This window comes from Lithobates pipiens, unplaced genomic scaffold (genome assembly GCF_037356315.1).
Source record: "Lithobates pipiens isolate NorthernLeopardFrog02 unplaced genomic scaffold, aLitPip1_a1.2 Scaffold_65, whole genome shotgun sequence".
Classification (NCBI taxonomy): Eukaryota; Metazoa; Chordata; class Amphibia; order Anura; family Ranidae; genus Lithobates; species Lithobates pipiens.
The window spans coordinates 1,061,634-1,082,926 of NW_027507887.1; the positions used below are offsets into that span (position 1 = coordinate 1,061,634).

Genomic DNA, 21,293 nt, shown 5'->3' on the forward strand with positions numbered 1-21,293 from the left:
GAGATAAGCTCCCAGACTCCTACAACCACCAGGCAAGGTTGTGATCAGGCTTGGGGGGAGGAAGCTCTGGACCCCATTAAAATAGGGATGTGGAGCTTTGCTCATCCCCACCTTTCCTAGTCTGCCAAGCTACATGCTCAGATAAGGATCTTGTATGGTATTTTTTCAGGGGATACCTCACTTTTTTATTGATTTTTGTATGAGTTTCCCCCTTGGGTCTGGTATAAAATTTTGGAGAACCTCATGTTCTTTCTTTTTTTGCACATGGTCCCCCTTAAAATTCACACTAGACCCAAAGGCTTGGTATGAATTATGGAGGAACACCCACGTTGTAAAGTGAATGGGGCCAGTGAGATCAGTGGTTGTTGAGGACTTGGCAGTGCCAGCTTTCATTAATATAATACCTAGTAATCCTTTGGAGGCACTTTCTGATATAGGGTGACAACTCACATACAGGGTTATTTACGAAAGGCAAATCCACTTTCCCACTGAAAGTGCACTTGGAAGTGCAGTCGCTGTAAATCTAAGGGGTAGATCTGCTGATTTTATCATCCAATCATGTGCAAGCTAAAATGCTGTTTTTTATTTTCCTTGCATGTCCCCTATGGATCTACAGTGACTTTACTTCCAAGTGCGCTTGCAGTGCAAAGTGGCTTTTCCTTTAGTAAATAACCCCCTCTGTATCTATTTCCTAATTGCTTTTCTATGTTGTTACCCTGTCACATGTGAAACAGGGGGAGACTATAAGTGTCTGTGCAGATGCAAATTGTGTGGCCATGTTCTGCAATTGCCACCATCAGTAAGCCACCCATGAATACTGATTTGTTGTCACTGCTGGAGAATATGCATATACGTACACAGGTAGGGGCTGCCTTCAGAGACAAGCATCACAGAGAAGCAAGAAGGAACAGTTGGAAAATTAAACATAATGCTTTCAGTAAACTAAATGTCATCCCTTTTGGGTTTATACTTTAAAAGGTAGTTTGTACCAGTATGACCTGAGCAACCAGGGGGTTAGCACTGCAGATGTCACTCTGCCAACTTAAGACTTAATTTACACTTGGACATCTTTTACTGTGGCTGCGGGAATGATTTTGCCATGATTTTGCTGCATTTTGTGCTTTCCCGCTTATTCCGCGTTCAGGAAAGGTAGGTTGAAGCTCCCCTAACCCAAACAGCTCCTTAACTCTACTAAAAGTCTATGGGAGTTATTTACTAAAGGCAAACCCACTTTGCACTACAAGTGCACTTGAAAGTGCACTGAAAGTGCACTTGTAAGTAAAGTCACTGTAGATCCGAGGGGGGCATGCAAGGAAATTAAAAAACAGCATTTCAGCTTGCATGTGATTGGATGATAAAATCAGCAGAGCTTCCACTCATTTCAGATCCACCCCTTAGATTTAGAGCGACTGCACTTTCAAGTGCACTTGCAGTGCAAAGTGGATTTGCCTTTCTTAAATAACCCCCATAGGCTGTTACGGAGTTGAGTTTAGGAGCTTTGGCAAAAAAACGGCAAAGCTCTTAAATTCAAGTTTAGGAGCTGCTGGTGTACATGAATCCTAAATCAGTATTAGATCCAAAAGCAAACATTTATTATATTGCAGCTTACCAACTCTTAGATGAGATGATTGCATTCGTTTTAATTTTTAGGCTTTCTTCCTTTTATTTTGACCTGGTGATCCTGCCAGTAAAGCCCCATACACACTATCAGATTTTCTGCAGATTTTTGTCTTCAGATTTACCAAAACCATGTAGTGTAGGGCCTGCCTGATTGCATACACATTGAAACTCCTAAGGTTTGACCTCATATTATATGGTTTTGGTAAATCTGAAGAAAAAAAATCAGCAGAAAACCTGATAGTGTGTATGGGGCTTAAGTCTGTTTTTTTCCAACCAAACAACCTTTCCTGAAAATGTATCAGGATGTGTTGAGACACACCATTTACCTCTGATGGGGTGCTTACAATGATCAGCTTTTATTTATCCATGTAAAAACTTTAGCTCAAAAAGGAAAAAAAACTTACTGTAACTGCTTGTATAACTGCAGTGTGAGCTGGAGATTGATTTCACTTTCTGAAATCTGGTGCTTCCTCAAGATTGTGATTGAAAGAACAATTCATTTTCGCACTTTCACTCCGGTGCAATTTGTCGCACCCCATCGGTGCAATAGGCTTCCCCCCCTGACTTAATTATATTTTGACAGTGCTCCTCTGCTGCTCCTTCCTCAGGTGGTGACAATACCAAGTGCTTTCAGGTATGGAGGATTTCTAGGCCTCCTCCTCTGTGTTAGTGCTTAGATCTAGTAGGCCAGTGGTCATCAACCCTGTCCTCAGGGCCCACTAACAGGCCAAGTTTTATGTATTACCTTGGGGAGATGCAGACTAGAAGACTGCAATCATTGAGCAGCAAATTATATCACCTGTGATGTATTTTAGTTATCTTGCAAACCTGGCCTGTTAGTGGGCCCTGGGGACAGGGTTGATGACCACTGTAGTAGGCAATCACTGTGCCCAGGCATTGCCACATGACCAAGGGAGTAATATCACTGCTTTTCCTAGTGTCTGAACTAAATTGACGCTAGATTATTTAGTAAAGTAGGTTTGGGGGGGGGGGGGGGGGGGCGGCTGTTCAAAGACCTTGCATCGGCAAGGTAATAGTGGGGTTGATTTACTAATACTGGAGGGTGCAAAATTGGGTGCATAAAAAAAGCGGAAGTTACACTTTTGGGTGGAACTCTACTTTAGGTCCATATGTCATTTGTGTTTAAAATTAAATCCCGTTTTCCTCTTTACCAAATATATTTACCTTGACATATAACTCCAGCATCTTCATGATGTCCACAATTATGCTGGCCCCAGCCTAAGTGAAAGCAGTCCACAATATCTTTCTCTGTTCCAACACAGTCTACGTTGTCTAGGAGTATAGATCCACTGCCGTAGCCAAAATAACTAAGGGTTGTGGCTACAATGGCTGGACCACAGCCCATCTGCTTGCAAACCACCTGTGCATTATTGTAATCCCAGTCATCATCACACACAGTGCCCCAAGTGTTCCGGTACAGAACTTCCACTCTTCCTTGGCAACTGCTGTTTCCATTTACCAGTCTTATACTGCCACCTGGTGGGAAAATATTAACATTACTTATGCAGGTGAATTACATACTGTGCATTGGCAGGTCAATACTTGTATTTTTTATTTTTATTTTTAGGGAAAAAAAATACTTCTACTATGTAATATTAAATATATTACCCTCTCCCTTTTAGCCACATACTATTGATCTCTACTTTTCTGAAATGCCACTGTATTTTAATAATTATTTTATCTCATTATTTAGAATTGTTCTTTTTATTACAACAGTTTCTGTACAGGCATACCCTACTTTTAAGTAGACAATGGGATTTACTAAACCTGGAAAGTGCAAAATCAGGCTCACTTCTGCATAGAAACCAATGCAGGCCCCTAAAAGGGAGAGGGTAATATATTTAATATTACATAGTAGAAGTTTTTTTTTTTTCTTTCCAGGTTTAGTAAATAATCCCCATTGTGTACTTAAAAGTGGGGTATGCATGTATTAGCTATTCAACATTTTCATATCATTATAGAAGCAGCATACAGAAGTATACGTTTCCAAATGAAGACAGCTTACTTTTGTATCATACATGTATCATACATGCTAAGACAAAAAGGTTGGTTACTTTGTTAAAAGAGATCAATAAGTCAAAGAACACAAGTTTTCATGCAGTGGTCATAGCTATTTGGCAAAAAAACTTGACATGAAAGAAGCATGTATGCTACCATTTCTGAAAATGCTATTTATCTTGCTGTCTCTGCTTCGGAGCCTGCTGAAGTCCCAGCGCCATGCAGCAGCATGTGAAGTCAAAATTCCTGATGTGCATACTTGGATCAGTAACTCAGAAAGTCAGAATTTTAGAATGATAGCCAAGGAACTAGCATTTTCAAAAATGAGATCAGTGGCAGCCCCAGTATTCTTTTTATCTTAAAATCTTACAAATACTATGTTATCTTTGCATTGTGCCATTCACCAACTGGACTTCCTATGTAACCTTTTGAGAAAGAACTACTTGTCCTCTAAGGCCAAAGGATTTCAATTTCAGGATGACTGGTTTTGTGGCTTAAACACCTAGGTTGCACTGCACAGCCAGGCAGTTGACACAATTATCTTCTGGTTCATCAGCATAGCTTACTAAGTTCCCTTGCTGTTTCTGGCTTGTCTGGAATGAGCAGTGAGCATATTCAGTAAGCAGTGATGTTAAACAAGGGATAACAGAACAAAATGTACAAATTGCAAATCATTTGACGCTTTGTAGAGGGTATTCTTCATATATTTGTATGGGGAATACACAAAATTTGCAAAGATAATATAATGTTGGTGTACCTACTCCATTAGTAGGTTTTCCATCAGAATATATAAAGAACATACTGCATAGAAATCTAGGGAATAACATATCCTTAAAAGGTTAAAGTGGTTGTAAACCCTTACAAACCACTTTGACCTACAGGTAAGCCTAGATTAAGGCTTACCTGTAGGTCCAAGAAATATCTCCTAAACCTACACGGTTTAGGAGATATTTACTAAAACACAGTCACAGCTGTCTACGGCGCATGTGCCATAGACAGCGGCACGCAGGCGCACTATCGGAGTTAGCAGCATGCCGCTGCTAACAGCGATATGCCGTTAGTGGAGGCTCCCGTGCGCATGCGCGGGAGTGACGTCATCGCTGCTCCGGCACTGTGAGTGGCCGGAGCAGCGATATCCGGAAGAAGATGGACGCTCCGGACTACAGGGGACAGCGGTGACATCGCTGGCTCCTGTGTCGGGTAAGTGACACATAATGGACTACTATGCGATGCATAGTAGTCCATTATGCTTTACCTTTGCAGGGAGACAAAGAGGAAGCAAACCCATCAGGGTTTACTTCCTCTTTAACAGACAGCAGATAAATCTCATAGGGGGGTCAAACTTTGCCTCACTCAACTCAAACAACAAAAAAAAAAGCTTTACCAATACCTGATATACAATGCTTAACGCATTATGGGGAAATCTTAGATGTTTGCTTCATACAGTCATGGCTGAAATTGTTGGCACCCCAGAAATTTTTCCATAAAAATAAAGTATTTGTGAATAAACAAGATTGTTTCAAGCATGTAATGATCCTTTAAACTCACCTGGGGCAAGTAACAGGTGTGGGCAATATAAAAGTAACAGGTGTGGGCAATATAAAGATCACACCTGAAAGCAGATAAAAAAGGAGAGAAGTTCACTTATGCCACGTACACACGATCAGACTATCCGGGGGACTTAGTCTGGTGGACAAACCGCCGGAAAGTCCATCGGACTTTCTGAACGAGCGGACCAGCCCACACACAAGGACTATGGCGGGAGTTTGCCGTACTTTTGAAATGAATGGACTTGCCCACACACGGAGGAAAGTCCGTTCATTTTGAATGAGGCACCAGGTAGACGGGACTAGCCGTCCTCTTCTTCCGACTTCGGGGGTCTTGTCCCCCTCTTCGGTTCTTCTTGCCGGGTCGACGCTCTCTCTGCCCGCAATGACAGGGACGCAGTGTTAGGCAACTTATATTGGGACAATGGGCGGGGTCACCGGGTGATGTCCCCGCCCCTTATGATGTCATAGTCCCAGCATCCTCCACTTTCTAAGTCCGCCGGACTTTTGGGGAAAAAAAAGTCCACCGGGAGCCCACGCACAGGCGGATTGTCTGGCGGACTCTGGTCCGCCGGACCAAGTCTGCCGGATAATCTGATCGTGTGTACGCGGCATTAGTCTTTGCATTGTGTGTCTGTGTGAGCCACACTAAGCATGGACAACAGAAAGAGGAGAAGAGAACTGTCTGAGGACTTGAGAACCAAAATTGAGGGAAAATATCAACAATCTCAAGGTTAAGTCCATCTCCAGAGATTTAGATTTGCCTTTGTCCACAGTGCGCAACATTATCAAGAAGTTTGCAACCCATGGCACTGTAGCTAATCTCTCTGGACGTGGACAAAAGAGAAAAATTGCCGAAAGGTTGCAATGCAGGATAGTCCGGATGGTGGATAAGCAGCCCCAAACAGGCTCAGGGAGCATGAGTGTCAGCGCGAACTGTCCATCGACATTTAAATTAAATGAAACGCTATGGCAAGAGACCCAGGAAGACCCCACTGCTGACACAGAGAGATAAAAAAGCAAGACTACAGTTTGCCAAAATGTACTTGAGTAAGCCAAAATTCTTCTGAGAAAATGTCTTGTGGACAGATGAGATTTTTGGTAAAGCACATCATGCAAGTTTACTGTTTACTGAAAACGAAATGAGGCCTACAAAGAAACCACAGTACCTACAGTGAAATTTTGTGGCGGTTCAATTATGTTTTGGTGTTGTTTTGCTGCCTCTGGCACTGGGTGCCTTTAATGTGTACAAGGCATCATGAAATCTGAGGATTACCAAAGGATTTTGGGTCACACTGTAGAGCCCAGTGTCAGAAAGCTGGGTTTGCGTCCGAGATCTTGGGTCTTCCAGCAGGACAATGACCCCAAACATACCATATTTATCAGCGTATAACACGCACTTTTTCCCCCCTAAACTCAGGGGGAAATCGGGGGTGCGTGTTATACGCCAAACCCTCACTGTTTGTAACCCTTTCTGCCGCTCTCTGCGGCTTTGGGGTATTTTCGGCCGCACTCGGCCGTTCTCGGCTATCTTCGGCCTAGCTCGGCTATCTTCAGCCACACTCGGCCGTTCGGCCGAGTGTGGCTGAAAATAGCCGAGAGCAGCCGAAAATAGCCGAGAACGGCCGAGTGCGGCCGAAAATAGCCGACAGCTGCCGAGAACTACCAAGCGCCATCGAGATACACAGGACATCCACTCTGTAAGGCTGCAAGTGACTGACAAGGCTAAATGCAAGGCTGCAAGTGACTGACAAGGCTAAATGCAAGGCTGCAAGTGACTGACAAGGCTAAATGCAAGGCTGCAAGTGACTGACAAGGCTAAATGCAAGGCTGCAAGTGACTGACAAGGCTGCAATGGAAGGCTGCAAATGACTGACAAGGCTGCAATGGAAGGCTGCAAATTACACTGATAAGGCTGCATTGATGGGCATTTAAATGTAAGTTTTTTCCTTAAACTTCCCTCCTAAAAGTTTTTTCTTTTAAATTCCCCCCTAAACTTGGGGTGCGTGTTATACGCCGATACATACGGTACATAAAAAAAAACACACCCAGAAATGGGTGCCAACAAAGCGCTGGAGAGTTCTAAAGTGGCCAGCAATGAGTCCAGATCTAAATCCCATTGAACACCTGTGGAGAGATCTTAAAATTGTTGGGAAAAGGCGCTCTTCCAATAAGAGAGACCTGGAGCAGTTTGCAAAGGAAGAGTGGTCCAAAATTCCGGGTGAGAGGTGTAAGAACCTTATTGATGGTTATAGGAAGCGATGATTTCAGTTATTTTTTCCAAAGGGTGTGCAACCAAATATTAAGTTAAGGGTGGCAAGAATTTTGACCAGACCATTTTTAGAGTTGTGTGACAATATGTCCAATTTGCTTTTTTTCCTCCCTTTTTTGTTTTGTTCCAATACACACAAAGAGAATATACATGTGTATAGCAAAACGTGTACAATACTTTTCTGTGAGAAATGCTTGATTTTCTGAAAAGATTTCTGGGGTGCCAACAATTTTGACTGTAAATGTTGGTCTAATAATGTCATAAGATCAGTGGTAGAGCAAGACCACAATGATTACAGTCTTGGTATTTGTAATCGGGTCGATATTTATTAAGAGAAACAGATGGTAGATTTTACTTTACTTAAAGCAACTTACTCTTTCTTCCAGGATGGAAAAATGCAGTTGTAAATAAATCTGTCTCAGGAGAAGGTTGACCTTCACCCCATGTAGCTATAAATGAAAAAGAAAAACGCAAATGATAAACTGAGCACTGTTCATTGAAGAAATAGGATAACAAGTAGAAAATGGCTTGTGTTTTACCTGTCGCTGAGTCGGTAATTGACTCTGCAGTATCTTGAGCTACAGGAGTGAAGTTTGGGGGTGTTGTTGAAACTCCATGCCCTGTATAAAAATAGAAATAGTACATGAGGTGCTGATGTAGGTTGCAGTCTAGTAGCTAAAGGACTTCTCCATTTTAGTGAAAATGAACATGGTACAGCAGCTATGATTTAAACCCATCAAATGGCAGCTTTTCCCCACTCGCAATCTCTAACGGCTAGTTTACACTTGCTTCAAAACAAGAATTCGGACACCCTTTAAAGCTCTCTGAACACCAGTCAAAGTCCCCGTCACTAAATAACATGGTTAGCTTACAGTCCTATTTACACCTTGCTTTTGCTTTGCTTTGGCTTCACTTCACAAGTTATACCCCATTTAGTTTTAGAGGGGCTTCAAAGCATCTTCAAAGCCTCCACAGAACTCTATGGCAAAACTCACTTGAAGCTCGCTTGAAGCACCTGCAGCTTTTAAGGCTTTAATTCATCTTTAGCTTCCCTTTGTTTTGGAGAAATTGCAGGCATGAGATAACGACACACACACATACAGGGCATCTGCCAAACTTCAAAAGAGCATCCCAGAAGAATCACTAAAGCTTCACTAAAGCATAATCAAAGTTTCATCAAAGCACCACTGAAGCATCACAAATGCATCATAAAAGCCTGTTGAAGCGGTAGACGCTTTAATGTGTGTTGAAGCTGAAGCAAGTGTAAATGAACCCAAAATCAAATGTAGATTGTCTATTGGCTATTGCATTATAGGATGCTGAAGGTGGAGTGTGCCAGACCACCAAATCCTACATTTGATCTGATGCCAGTGTGCACAGTGTGCTTGCATTTGGCAACTCCATAAGATAATTAAAATGTTTGATTTACCAAAAAATATATCTGCAGTAACCTCAAGCTTATTTGCGCTTTTTCGATTCATGCAATGTAAATTGTAATGGCAATTCCACAAAAAAAAAAAAAAAAACAACAAAAAAACTCCTTTCATTTAAGGCACACTGACATGGATTGAGGCAACACAGCTCTAGATAACAAAGGTTTTGTGGTAAACATCTAAGCGCCTTTTAATGACACTCACAATTCAGTGTTGTTACTCATTGAAATAACTAAGCATAATATTATAAAATATTAAAATGTGAATGTTTTGTACAAAGACCTTCTATAAAAATTATGAGGATGGGGATATCTACTTCCGATAAAGGCTAATTATCTCAGTGCACTTGTGTATTACATCAGGCAAATAACGTCAACTTTTGAGAGACTGCACAATCTTAATCACTTCACTGTTAGAAGAAATGCCCTCTGGTGACGTGTGATGTGCCCATCTCTATCTTACTCTTCAATGTGATTCTTCAGTACCAGTTAGATCATTGTATACATGATGGAGAGAGAATGAAATGAAGTTGACATTGTGTACTAATTGCAGCACATCATGGTTGCTTCCAGAAATAGCATATCAGAAATCACTAGCATGTGAGCAGTACTGTAGTTTACCAGCACAGATGATTCCAGCATCTTCATGATGGCCACAGTTGTGGATTCCCCAGCCGAGACTGTAGCAAGCTGATAGATAGGTCTCTGAGCCATCGCAGTTCACATTATCCAGTAATATTAAACCAGTTCCATATCCAAAATAAGCATTGCTTTTATAGTCCAGGGCTTGACCACAGTTAATCTGTCTGCAGACAACTATTGCATCCTTCATTCCCCAGTCATCATCGCACACTGTTCCCCAATTTCCCTTATAAAAGACTTCTACTCTTCCTTGACAGGAGTCATCTCCACTGACCAATCTGATACTGCCATCCCCTAAAATTAATACAAAAAGAGTTATAGTTAATAAAAGAATACATGGTTACAAAAACTGACACAGCTCTAAAACACTTTCCAACTTCTCAGTAGGGGTCACAGTTCAACTTAAAACTTAACTCCACTTTTTAAAAAAAAGGTTTTAAAAAATAGGTTCACCAGTAATGTATAAAATAAAAAAATAAGCTTTTGCTGCAATACTCACCTCCTCTCTGGTCCTGGTCTGTGACTGAACATCAGTGTTCTTTTGAAATGAATGATCCCCAGCTTCGTCTAACCCACGTCCTGTGAACCAAGGCTTTGAAGGACACACTCCATGGAGGCACTTCCTTACACTGGCCTGGGTTTACAGTACTCCTGGACAAAACCATGCTCATACAATATTACATGGGTGATATGCTGCCCAGGAGTAAGTATTATTATTATACAGGATTTATATAGCACCAGCAGTTTGTGCAACATTTTACAATAAGAAGGGGGACAGTACAGTTACAACACAGTTCAATACAGAAAGAATGGGAGGGCCTTGCTTGTGGAGCTTACAATCTAAAGGGAGGGGGAGGTGGCATAAAAGTTGACAGCTGCAGGGGATGATCTGATGGTGGTGACTCAAGTACAGTTTTTTAGCTGGAGGTAGGGTAGGCTTCCCTGAATAAATTTGTTTTCAAGGATCGCCTAAAGGCGCACAGGGTATGAACTGGCTTGACAAACTGGGGTATGGAATTCCAGAGGAAGGGAGAGGTTCTGGAAAAGTCCTGGAGGTGAGCATGGGGGGTGGGGGAGCAAGATGTCTTGCTAGAGAACAAGATATCTTGGGAGGAGCAGAGAGGATGATTTAGGTGATATATGCAGATAAGGTTGGTGATGTAGCTGAGAGGAGTGTTGTGGATGACTTTGTACGTTGTGGTTAGTATTTTAAATTTCATACCTTGGGCGAGAGTAAGCCAGTGAAGGGGTTGTCAGAGAGGAGCAGCAGTCATGGATCGGTTAGTAAGGTGTAGAAGTCTAGCAGCAGCATTCATAATAGACTGAAGGGGTGATAGCCTGTGTAAGAGTAGGCCAGTGAGGACAGAGTTTCAGTAGTGAAGGTGGGATATAACCAAGGACAGAATAAGTTGTTTTGTGATGTCGTTAGTCAGGAAGGGGCAAATTTTGGAAATGTTGCGTAGGTTAAGGCAGCAAGAATTAGCCCATTACAACCACTGGATGAGAAGGGGTAAGACCTATGATGTCTAGGAAAATGACAATTCAAAACAATAATCCAAATCATTGGTCAAGGTAATATACATCCGACATATAATGTGTAATATACATGAAACACATGACTCACACCTCTTTGTTTTTACATTGTAAGAGCCAATATAACCTCACAAGTATCCAAAGTATAAGAGGGAAAAGGGAGAGAAACATTCAGGTAAGAGCCAGTATTGTAGAGAAGACTTGCATGGTTAAGAATTTAAGGGACACCTTCATCTAAAATCAGTTTGTCTAAAAAAGTTACCCTAAAGTTTAATGCTGCTGTTGCCTTAAAGTGTTTTTATAGCCAACACTTTAATTAGGGAAGAATTAGAACCTCTGTCGGGTGGTTTTTACTGCTGTCTCTGTGCCAGCGAAGGGGATTTACCTCTCTGTTTGTCCTGGTGATGATTGTTGCCAAAAAGGAAAGTGATGAGAAATCCAACATTTTACAGATTTCACCAAAACTGGAAGAGTATAAATATACCAATAGGGAGACAGGAAGAAAAAAGAAATTGGGAAAGTGGAAACTTGACTTAAACAGAATTTTTTTTATAATAATGATTTTAAACCTTCCATACCCTATCCAAAAGTAGAAAAAAACTGTTTTTGGCTATGGATACACTTTAAGATCATCTCCTGATTGTGTGTGTGTTTTTATGTGTACATAGGACCACAAGATTACGCAAAAGCATTTTCAAAATTAACAAATGAGTATGCATTCAGCTGTTTGTGAGCAACTAAATTATGTCAACAGGATTTGCCATAAGCCAACTTTAATGCCGCGTACAGACGATCGGAATTTCTGACAACAAATGTTCGATGTGAGCTTGTTGTCAGAAATTCTTTTTTTTTTTTAACTTTATTTCTTTATTAAGATATTTATTTTGTTTACAAAATACATCAAAATTGAACATCCCCTCAGTCCCCCCTCCCTCCCATCACCTTATCAGATAAAAATATAAAAAAGGATGGTTCATATCTTGGGTGGCCTAAGAGGGGATTGGTATCATGAGGGCCATCCTAGTTGATGTTCCATGTAATCTAGATTCCCACTCTATCACACTTCCCTCTCATCCCCATTCTCGCACACTTCCACCCTCTTCATTTTCCCTCTTACTTTAATTCTTATTGGGTCACTTTTCTTTGTTAAAATATTTCTTTTTCACACTATTATTATTCACATATCAATCCCTCTGGCTTCCCACCAAGGTTTCCACATCTTGTCATATTTCTTTAAAGTCCCTTGTTTTATATATACCGCTTTCTCTTTAAGAATTACCACATTCATGCTATTTATCCATTCTCTACCGGACGGAGGCGACACTGACAACCATCTTAGGGCAATCAGTTTCGTTGCCTGAAATAGGCATCTCAGGACCGCCGTCTGGCTGCTTGCCAGGTTTCCAACTCCCTCAACTAATCCCAGGAGAAAAATACTTCGCCTCCATCCTGGTGGATGTTCCAAACACCAGATCAATGGTTCCTGTCACCTCCGTCCAGTAGCGGCTCAACTTTGGGCATCTCCAAAACATGTGAATCATGTCTCCCTCCATGTCCCCGCACCGGGGCCAGCTTGCATCCGGCCGTCTGCCAAATTGAAAAAGTTTACGAGGAGTATAGTAAGTTCTATATAATAAGAACAGATGTGACATCCTCTGAGAGGGAGAGAGGGATACCAACGGAGCCAGTTCAAGAATTCGATTCCATTGTATTTCGGAGATATCTCCCCCATCTTTTTCCCCACTTCCTCTTGTACATAGGGGTCTCTATCCCTCCCATTCTCCCCTTGTTAATATGTGGATATATTTTCGAAATTAAACCTTTTCCTGTTTCTGCATTAATTATTTTTTGAAGAACTGGGATTGCGCTCCATTCTAAGGTCCTCCCTCTAAACTGCTCCCCCAGTGCGTGCCTGACCTGCAAATACTTATAGAAGGATTTATTTGGTAGAGCAAAATAATCTCTCAGTTCCTGAAAGGTTTTCAGGGCACCATCTTGGTATATTTGAGTGATACATTTTATTCCACATCTCTCCCATTCTCTTACTGTCCCCAGAAATTCTGACCTGTAGGAGGAATGGCTGGTACTGTGAACCAGAGCTAAAATTTTAGTTGCCAAATCAGCTCATAATAAAAGTGCAATTCTATAATATTCCCAGCTTAGAAGTACAGTAACTGCTGTACAATTAAATACCCAGAGCACATAATACATATAATTTGGCAGTATAGTTTAGGTCTGCTTTAAACAGTGCAATCTAGAGAGCAGAAAGTACATTATTGTATAATGTCAAGTGAAAGATGCTAATTACCCACCAAAATATGCACTAAGTCCTTAGAAAGTGCAGACCAAAAGGTGCCTACAGACATTCCAGGTCTGGCCTTTGGATTATGCCGGATTCAGGCACGTTAGGGACATCCAAAATGGTCTTTTTGTGGTGAAAAACTATAGAAATTGGCCAGAAAAAAAATCCATCCTAGCTGTTTGAATGTCAGCCCAGAAGTGCATAGGCAGGGGATGTCTGATGAAGTTAGGGATTGGCCTACAGACATATGAATGTTCCTTAAATTGGCTGCACATAGCAAGCATTCTCTGCTATCTGTACAGTGCATCCAGAAAGTATTCACAGGGTTTCACTTTTTCCACATTTTGTTATGTTACAGCCTTATTCCAAAATGGATTAAACTCATTATTTTCCTCAAAATTCTACAAAAAATACCCCATAATGACAAAGTGAAAGAAGTTTGTTTTTAAGTTTAAATAAATTTGCAAAGATTTCAAACAAAAAAATCCCATGTACATTGCCATGACACTCAAAATTGAGCTCAGATGCATCCTGTTTCCACTGATCATTCTTGAGATGTTTCCACAACTTGATTGAAGTCCACCTGTGGTAAATTTAGTTGATTGGAAATTATATGGAAAGGCACACACTTGTCTATATAAAGGTTCCACAGTTAACAGTGCATGTCAGAGCACAAACCAAGCCATGAAGTCCAAAAAATTGTCTGTAGACCTCCGAGACAGGATTGTATCGAGGCCAAGATTTGGGGAAGGGTACAGAAAAATGTCTGCAGCGTTGAAGGTCCCAATTAGAACAGTGGCCTCCATCATTCGTCAATGGAAGAAGTTTGGAACCACCAGGATTCTTCCTAGAGTGGGCTGCCCGGCCAAACTGATTGATTGGGGAAGAAGGGCCTTAGTCAGGGAGGTAACCAAGAACCTGATGGTCACTCTGACAGAGCTCCAGCGTTTCTCTGTGGAGAGAGGAGAACCTTTCAGAAGAACAACCATCCCTGCAGCACTCCACCAATCAGGCCTGTATGGTAGAGTGGCCAGACGGAAGCCATTCCTCAGTAAAAAGCACATGACAGCCCACCTGGAGTTTGACAAAAGGCACCTGAAGGACTCTTTCAGACCATGAGAAACAAAATTCTCTGGTCTGATGAAACAAAGATTGAACTCTTTGGCCTGAATGGCAAGCGTCATGCACAAAGGAAACCAGGCACTGCTCATCACCTGGCCAATACCATCCTAACAGTGAAGTATAGTGTTGGCAGCATCATGCTGTGGGGATATTTTTCAGTGGCAGGAACAAGGGAAAGATGAATGCAGCAATGTACAGAGACATCCTTGATGAAAACCTGCTCCAGAGAGCTCTGGACCTCAGACTGGGGCAAAGGTTCATTGTTCTGTTGGAAGACGAACCTAAGCACACAGATAAGATAACAAAGGAGTGGCTACAGGACAACTCTGTGAATGTCCTTTAGTGGCACAGCCAGAGCCCAGACTTGAACCCGATTGGAGATCTGAAAATGGCTCTGCACCAACGCTCCCCATCCAACCTGATGGAGCTTGAGAGGTCCCGCAAAGAAGAATGGGAGAAACTGCCCAAAAATTGGTGTGCCAAGCTTATGGCATTATACTCAAAAATACTTGAGTCTGTAATTGGTGCCAGAGGAGCTTCAACAAAGTATTGAGCAAAGACTGTGAATACTTATGTACGTGTGATTTAAAAAAAAAAAATTTATTACATTTGCAAAGATTTCAAACAAACTTCTTTCACTTTGTCATTATGGGGTATTGTTTGTAGAATTTTGAGGAAAATAATGAATTTAATCCATTTTCGAGTAAGGCTGTAAAATAACAAAATGTGGAAAAAGTGAGGTGCTGTGAATACTTTACGGATGCACTGTAAGCACATTTTTAGATGTTTACATTGCAGTAATATGTGTTAAAACATTACTGCAACATGGGCAAAGCATATAGCGTGGTGTATTGCAGTGCTCTTCATATGGAATGGCACCCAAATATACTGCAAAAATAGGAATAGATAGCCTAGCCACCACACACCTCACCTGGTGGTAAGCAGGTAAAAGCAGCTTGAGCTTGATTCATCCAGGGGCGAAACATGTTAGAGTTGTGGTCTGAATGAATTTGAGCTGAGGCTGCTTGTACCTGCTAGCGTTTCGGGTCGACTGAGGCGTGTGGTGGCCGGGCTATTTTTGCTATATACTTTGAGTCTGGATGGACCTTTCCTCAGCCTGCACCCTCACTAGCCAGCGACATCCATCTCATCGGACCTTGACAGTCTTAAGCATTTATCATGGGTCATCCTAATATACTGTTACATTAGTAGGTAATGCACCCACTCTGCAGTGTGTCACAACACACATGTCGCGTGTTGTGTTGCTTTTAAAAAAAAACGAAAAACTGGGTCAGGCACTTTAGTTAGAGTTGTGAGGAAAATCAGTAAAAAATATAAATGTCTGCAAAAGTATTCTTCTTTTCATGCATTTCAGCATCATCCAGGAACAACGTTTTATAACAGTAAATCATGGATGACCATGCTGAGCAGGAATTCAGAGATGCAGCTTAGTGTTGATGATCGATTCAAATGATATAAATTAAAGTGAAGGGCAGTTTAGGAATTTTCAGCAAAAAGTTTACAAAAAAAAAAGCAGGGATCTTTTAAGTGCAGTCACAGGATATCAAACAATGATTGGAAATAAGAACACATTTTGTTAGTAATTTCTCAAAAAATCTCTTTGCTGTCTGATTCTTTCATCCGCCTTTTATATAATAGTAGCATCATTCTCCTAATATAATAGTAATACCCAATATATTTACAAAGCGCAACATGCATTTGATATGCATGTCCAGCCAAAACATTATTTTTAGGTCTGGATGCGAAGAAAGATTAGAACCCTATCCATTTTATACTGCTATCCAGGGATTGATTAGAGAGGTTTACCCTCCCTTACTGTCTTTCAGGATGACAATGTTTCACTAGCTAGGAGGTGAGGAAAAATCTGTAACAGGTCCACAGCCAGCAATTAAAAGGTGAAAAGCTGACAGTAGACTTCAACTACTTTAATAAAAAAATAAATATTACATTTTATTTCGATCAGAGTTATGCCCTGTACACATCGCCGGACTTACAGACGGAACATGTGCGATCGGACTGTGTGGGCTCCATCTGACTTTTTCCTTCGGAATTTCTGACACACAAAGTTTCAGATCTGGATCTAAAATTTTCCGACAACAAAATCAGTTAGGCCGCGTACACACGGGCGGACTGTTCGCCCAACTTTGTCCGTCCAACAGTTTCGGCAAACAGTCCGCTCAAAATTAGCATGGACGGACATGGCCACACACGACGAACGAACAGTTTGCTGAAACCGTGCGCGATGACGTGAACGGCACGTACGACGGGACGAAAAATACGACGTCCTATACACTGCATTATAGCTTTCGGCGTGAAAATCCTTTCTGAGCATGCGCGCAACTTTGTTTGACGAACAAGCCTACACATGAGCGGACTGTTCGCTGAAACAAGGTTTCAGCGGACAGTTTTTCGGAAATTCCGAAAAACCTTGTCCGTCCAACTGTCCGCTGAAACTGTCCGCTGAAAGCCCACACACGAGCGGACTGTCCGCCCAAACACTGTTCAGCGGACAAAGTTGGGCGAACAGTCCGCCCGTGTGTACGCGGCCTTAGTTTAAATTTCCGATCGTGTGTATACAATTCCGACGCACAAAGTGCCACGCATGCTCAGAATAAACTACGAGACGAAATCTATTGGCCTCTTTATAGTCCCATTGTACGTGGTTTACATCACCTCGTTCTGAACGATCAGATTTTCTGACAACTTTGTGCGACTATGCGTATGCAAGACAAGTTTGGGCTAAAATCCGTCAGAAAAAATCAGATGGATTTTGTCATTGGAATGTCTGACCGTGTGTAGAGGGCATTACTCTTGGAGATTTTCCCTCATGTACTGTCTAGGGAAACCTGTTAACTGGGCAGTTAGAAAGAAAAATCACCATAACACAGCTATAAAAAAAGAAAAAAAGTTTTGTATGCACATATACTCTACTCCTTCCTAATCCCCACTGTTAATTAGCATACTTCCAGCAAGTTCCCTGTGTCTGGAGGGTATTATTAAAGTCCTGCTATTTGCAGCACCCTCCAGGGAACAGTAGTAAGCTGCAACTGCTATGGAGGGGCTGAAACATTTGATCAATAAAAAAAGTTTGGCAAAGAGATTTGACAAAAAAGGTGGGAGCTTTGAAAAGCATTATCTGATTGGACAGATATACCCCCCTGGTCCCTCCCCTTCCTCTGACATGGGCCGCTGAAATGGCCGCATCATCTCCCTTGGCCTGCTGCAATACTATCTCAGTCCTGCGAGAAGCCATCTTCCTGGTGGGCTCCGGCTTTAATACATACCACTCTGAAGTGACACCAACAGCTGGTCCCAGCGATTCTCCTGGCTGGTATGTGACCCTTGAGCCTGTTTCCAACACACAAGTGCTGGGCCCTCCATTTAGTGTTTAAGGCTGGAGGAGACTTGGGCTTTTACCTTTTAAGTTAGATTATGTCATTCACACATGACTGTGTTTTTTATCTGGACTGTGTGCTTTATATATGGCCACATAAAGGTTACTTCATGGTTTTCATCATCCTCCAATTTATCTAATTGTTTCTCTCACCTGACTTTACCAGTGTGCAGCATATATTGCAGCCTTTGATCAATAACCGCTGTGATCAGGGCCTTGCTGCATGGCTTAAAATGGACAGCCAGATGTGTGAGTTTAATGAGTTTACCACATTAGTACCAACTCATGGCCACATTTGAGTGGTGTATTTAGGTTTTGTGCTGCCTTAGGTCTGACTAAACTCATGCCCCCCCCCCAATTTAAATATGACCCACCCCTTCCTGTTTAAGACCAGTCCTGACATCTGTAAACCACATCCCTTCCTCTTTAGGCCCCACCTTTTCCTCTTAGAGCTCCACCTCTTTCTCTCTGTATCTTACAAGAGGAGTAATCTTACTAATCCAGTGACATATTGTGATAGCACATATGATATAGGTGAGCAGGTCCAAAATATTATTGCATCACATACAATTAAAAGTCTTATTTGTATATGATGCATTTCAATATGCTCACTCAAGGATGTTTAAAGAAATGAAAGATATATAATGAAATGATGCGTGCCACGGAGAAGGGTAGGGGGAACATTAAGCTGCTAAAACTTGCCAGTGCCACACCTACAAGTATTGGTGGCAGCTAGTTGTATTAAGTACGGATGCTGGTCTGTCTGTACACACTCACTAGCCGGCAAACAGCAGTGCGGCTGCTATATGGGGGTGCCAGACCAATTTGCCTCCTGGATCCTGCCCCCCTGGCCCAGTCCACCCCATAAGACTGGCGCTACTCTAAAAGTGTAGCACAATCTGGCAGGTGCTCTTTTCGTGTGGGTAGGCACCTTTTTTGCCACCCCTCTGCAAAGTGCTGCCCTAGGCCCGGGCCTTGTTGGCCTAGGCCAATATACAGCGTTGCCATACTATATAATACAAATGAGTGAGTAATACAACTTACTTAGACCATTCTGCAAAGATGTCGATGACGTTTTTGTGGACTGTCCCTTGTTACTTGGCGTGGGCAATATTTCTATAAAAAAAAATAAAAAATGAAACAGTGCCATAATATCAGTTGCTAAACTATGTATGTCAAAATCAAGCAAAGCAATATTTTATGTGTCTTAAAGAGGAACTGCAGTCTGCTCACATAACTTGTAATAAAAACATCTTTGCCATTCTGAAGCTTCCCTCCAACTATTTTGCATATTATTTTATATATACTGTGATTCTGTACTTGCCAAATATGCTACAGAAATCTCCCTCTACAGAGTCTGGCTGGAATCATTTTAACTGTGGGCAGCTGAAGTTGCTGCCTGTTCACTTCCTGGATTTACACAGAGACACACAGACACACCTCCAGCTTTTCAGCTCTCATTGCATCACCCCCCTCCCTTCCTGGCAAACTCTCACCAGAGTGAGAGCTCTACATGATGTCATAAGCCTAGGCTTTTTACTAGACAAGAAACAGGAAGTGGGCTGTATAAGGTGTTTACTGGCAGAAAAAAAAAATCTGCTTTTATGTAGAATCCCCAGCAGATTTGAAAATCAGTTTTCTCTGACTATTTTCTAAAGTGCCTCACACACACACACACACACACACACACACACACACACACACACACACACACACACACACACACACACACACACACACACACACACACACACACACACACACACACACACACACACACACACACACACACACACACACACACACACACACACACACACACACACACACACACACACACACTATAGGGTTAATTCAGCTGTGCGTTGTAGCCAATCAGCTTCTAACTTCAGCTTGATAAATTAAGCTTTGCCAAAAAAAAACCTGGAAGCTGACTGGTTTTTATGCAGAGCTGCACCAGATTTTGTTCTCTCCAACAAGGCTGGACTGGCCTACCGAGATAGGGGGAAATTTCCCAGTATGCCGCCTGACTTGCCGATTTGAGCTGTGGCTGTGACCAGGGCTGATCCGTGGCCCGAGTGTGGGGCTGCTCCATGATCCGGGTGGGAGCGCTACCGATCACACAGAGTGGGGATCTCACACTGTGACACAGCATGGATTTAAATTAATTACCTGGTGGCCGTTGTAATACAAAGTCTTGCCTCCTGGATCGGCTCCTATGACAGACAGCACACTGGTCCAATGCCAGAATGGGTGACTTCTATCAAAGGAGCTGGTTCAGGAGGCGGGACTTTGTATGAGAGCAGCTGGCAGGTAATTAATTCAAATCCACACTGTGTCACAGCAGGAGATCCAGTAGCTCTCCTCTCTCTAATGCCATGCACTGATCAGGCTGCATTGATGGACACTGACGAGGCTGCATTGATGGGCACTGATAAGGCTGCATTGATGGGCACTGTTGAGGCTGAGCTAATGGACACTGGCAGGGCCGTCTTTAATATAGATTGGACCCTGGGCAAAAAAAATGTTGCCCATCAATGCAATTTCACTCTCCACCTGCTCTGAGAAATACAATAAATAGCAGCTAGACTTAAAATCAGTTTACTGTATCAGATCAGGCAGCAATTGTGATTGGTTGCCAGCAGTTACAGCATATCATTACTGCTTACTGACTGGTTGCTAGAGGTTACAGCACACATTACGACTCACTGATTAGTTGCTAGAGGTTACAGCACATCATCTCCTCACAGCAGGGGAGCCTGATATACATATGAATTCCGCCTTTATTTACATATCAATGGCATCGGCCACAGCTATTTACTTAGTATTGTCGCCACTATTTACATATGAATGCCGGTAATTTACATGTAAACACAGGGTCAGCAGGTGAGTCATCTGCACACAACAATAAGGCAGAGCTGGGCAACATTAGTACCAGCACTTTACACTGAGATATTGGGAGACAGCACAGGACTAAAACTTCAAGGGACAAGGGAATTTAAACCTGGATAGTTGGCAAGTATGAGGCAGCTGTTTTGGGCCCCACAACAATGACAGGGCCCAGGGCAGCTGCCCCTTTTGCCCTGCCTTAAAAACGGCCCTGGACACTGGTGAGGCTACATTGATGGACACTGGTGAGGCTGCATTTTTTTAAATGTAAGGCACTCGTCTCAGTGGTGGTGCGCACCTCTCCACATCACGGCCTGGGTAAGACCAGACCCCTCATGTTACTCTCATGTACCATGTCTGCACAGCCTATGACCACCTCCTGTTACTCTCCTGTACCATGTCTGCACAGCCTATGACCACCTCCTGTTACTCTCCTGTACCATGTCTGCACAGCCTATGACCACCGCCTGTTACTCTCCTGTACCATGTCTGCACAGCCT

At 42.3% G+C, this 21,293-nt stretch overlaps 1 protein-coding gene across 1 annotated transcript in view; it reads right to left on the reverse strand.

Annotated features, from left to right (window-relative positions):
• LOC143958927 (scavenger receptor cysteine-rich domain-containing group B protein-like) overlaps positions 1-21,293 on the reverse strand; it is a 107,044-nt gene that overhangs the window by 24,619 nt on the left and 61,132 nt on the right. The window contains exons 4-8 of the mRNA XM_077467912.1: positions 18,949-19,020; positions 9,512-9,826; positions 7,998-8,078; positions 7,833-7,907; positions 2,806-3,117 (exon numbers count right to left, since the gene is read on the reverse strand). Coding sequence (XP_077324038.1) covers positions 2,806-3,117; positions 7,833-7,907; positions 7,998-8,078; positions 9,512-9,826; positions 18,949-19,020 — 855 coding nt within the window. The remainder of the gene's footprint in view (positions 1-2,805; positions 3,118-7,832; positions 7,908-7,997; positions 8,079-9,511; positions 9,827-18,948; positions 19,021-21,293) is intronic.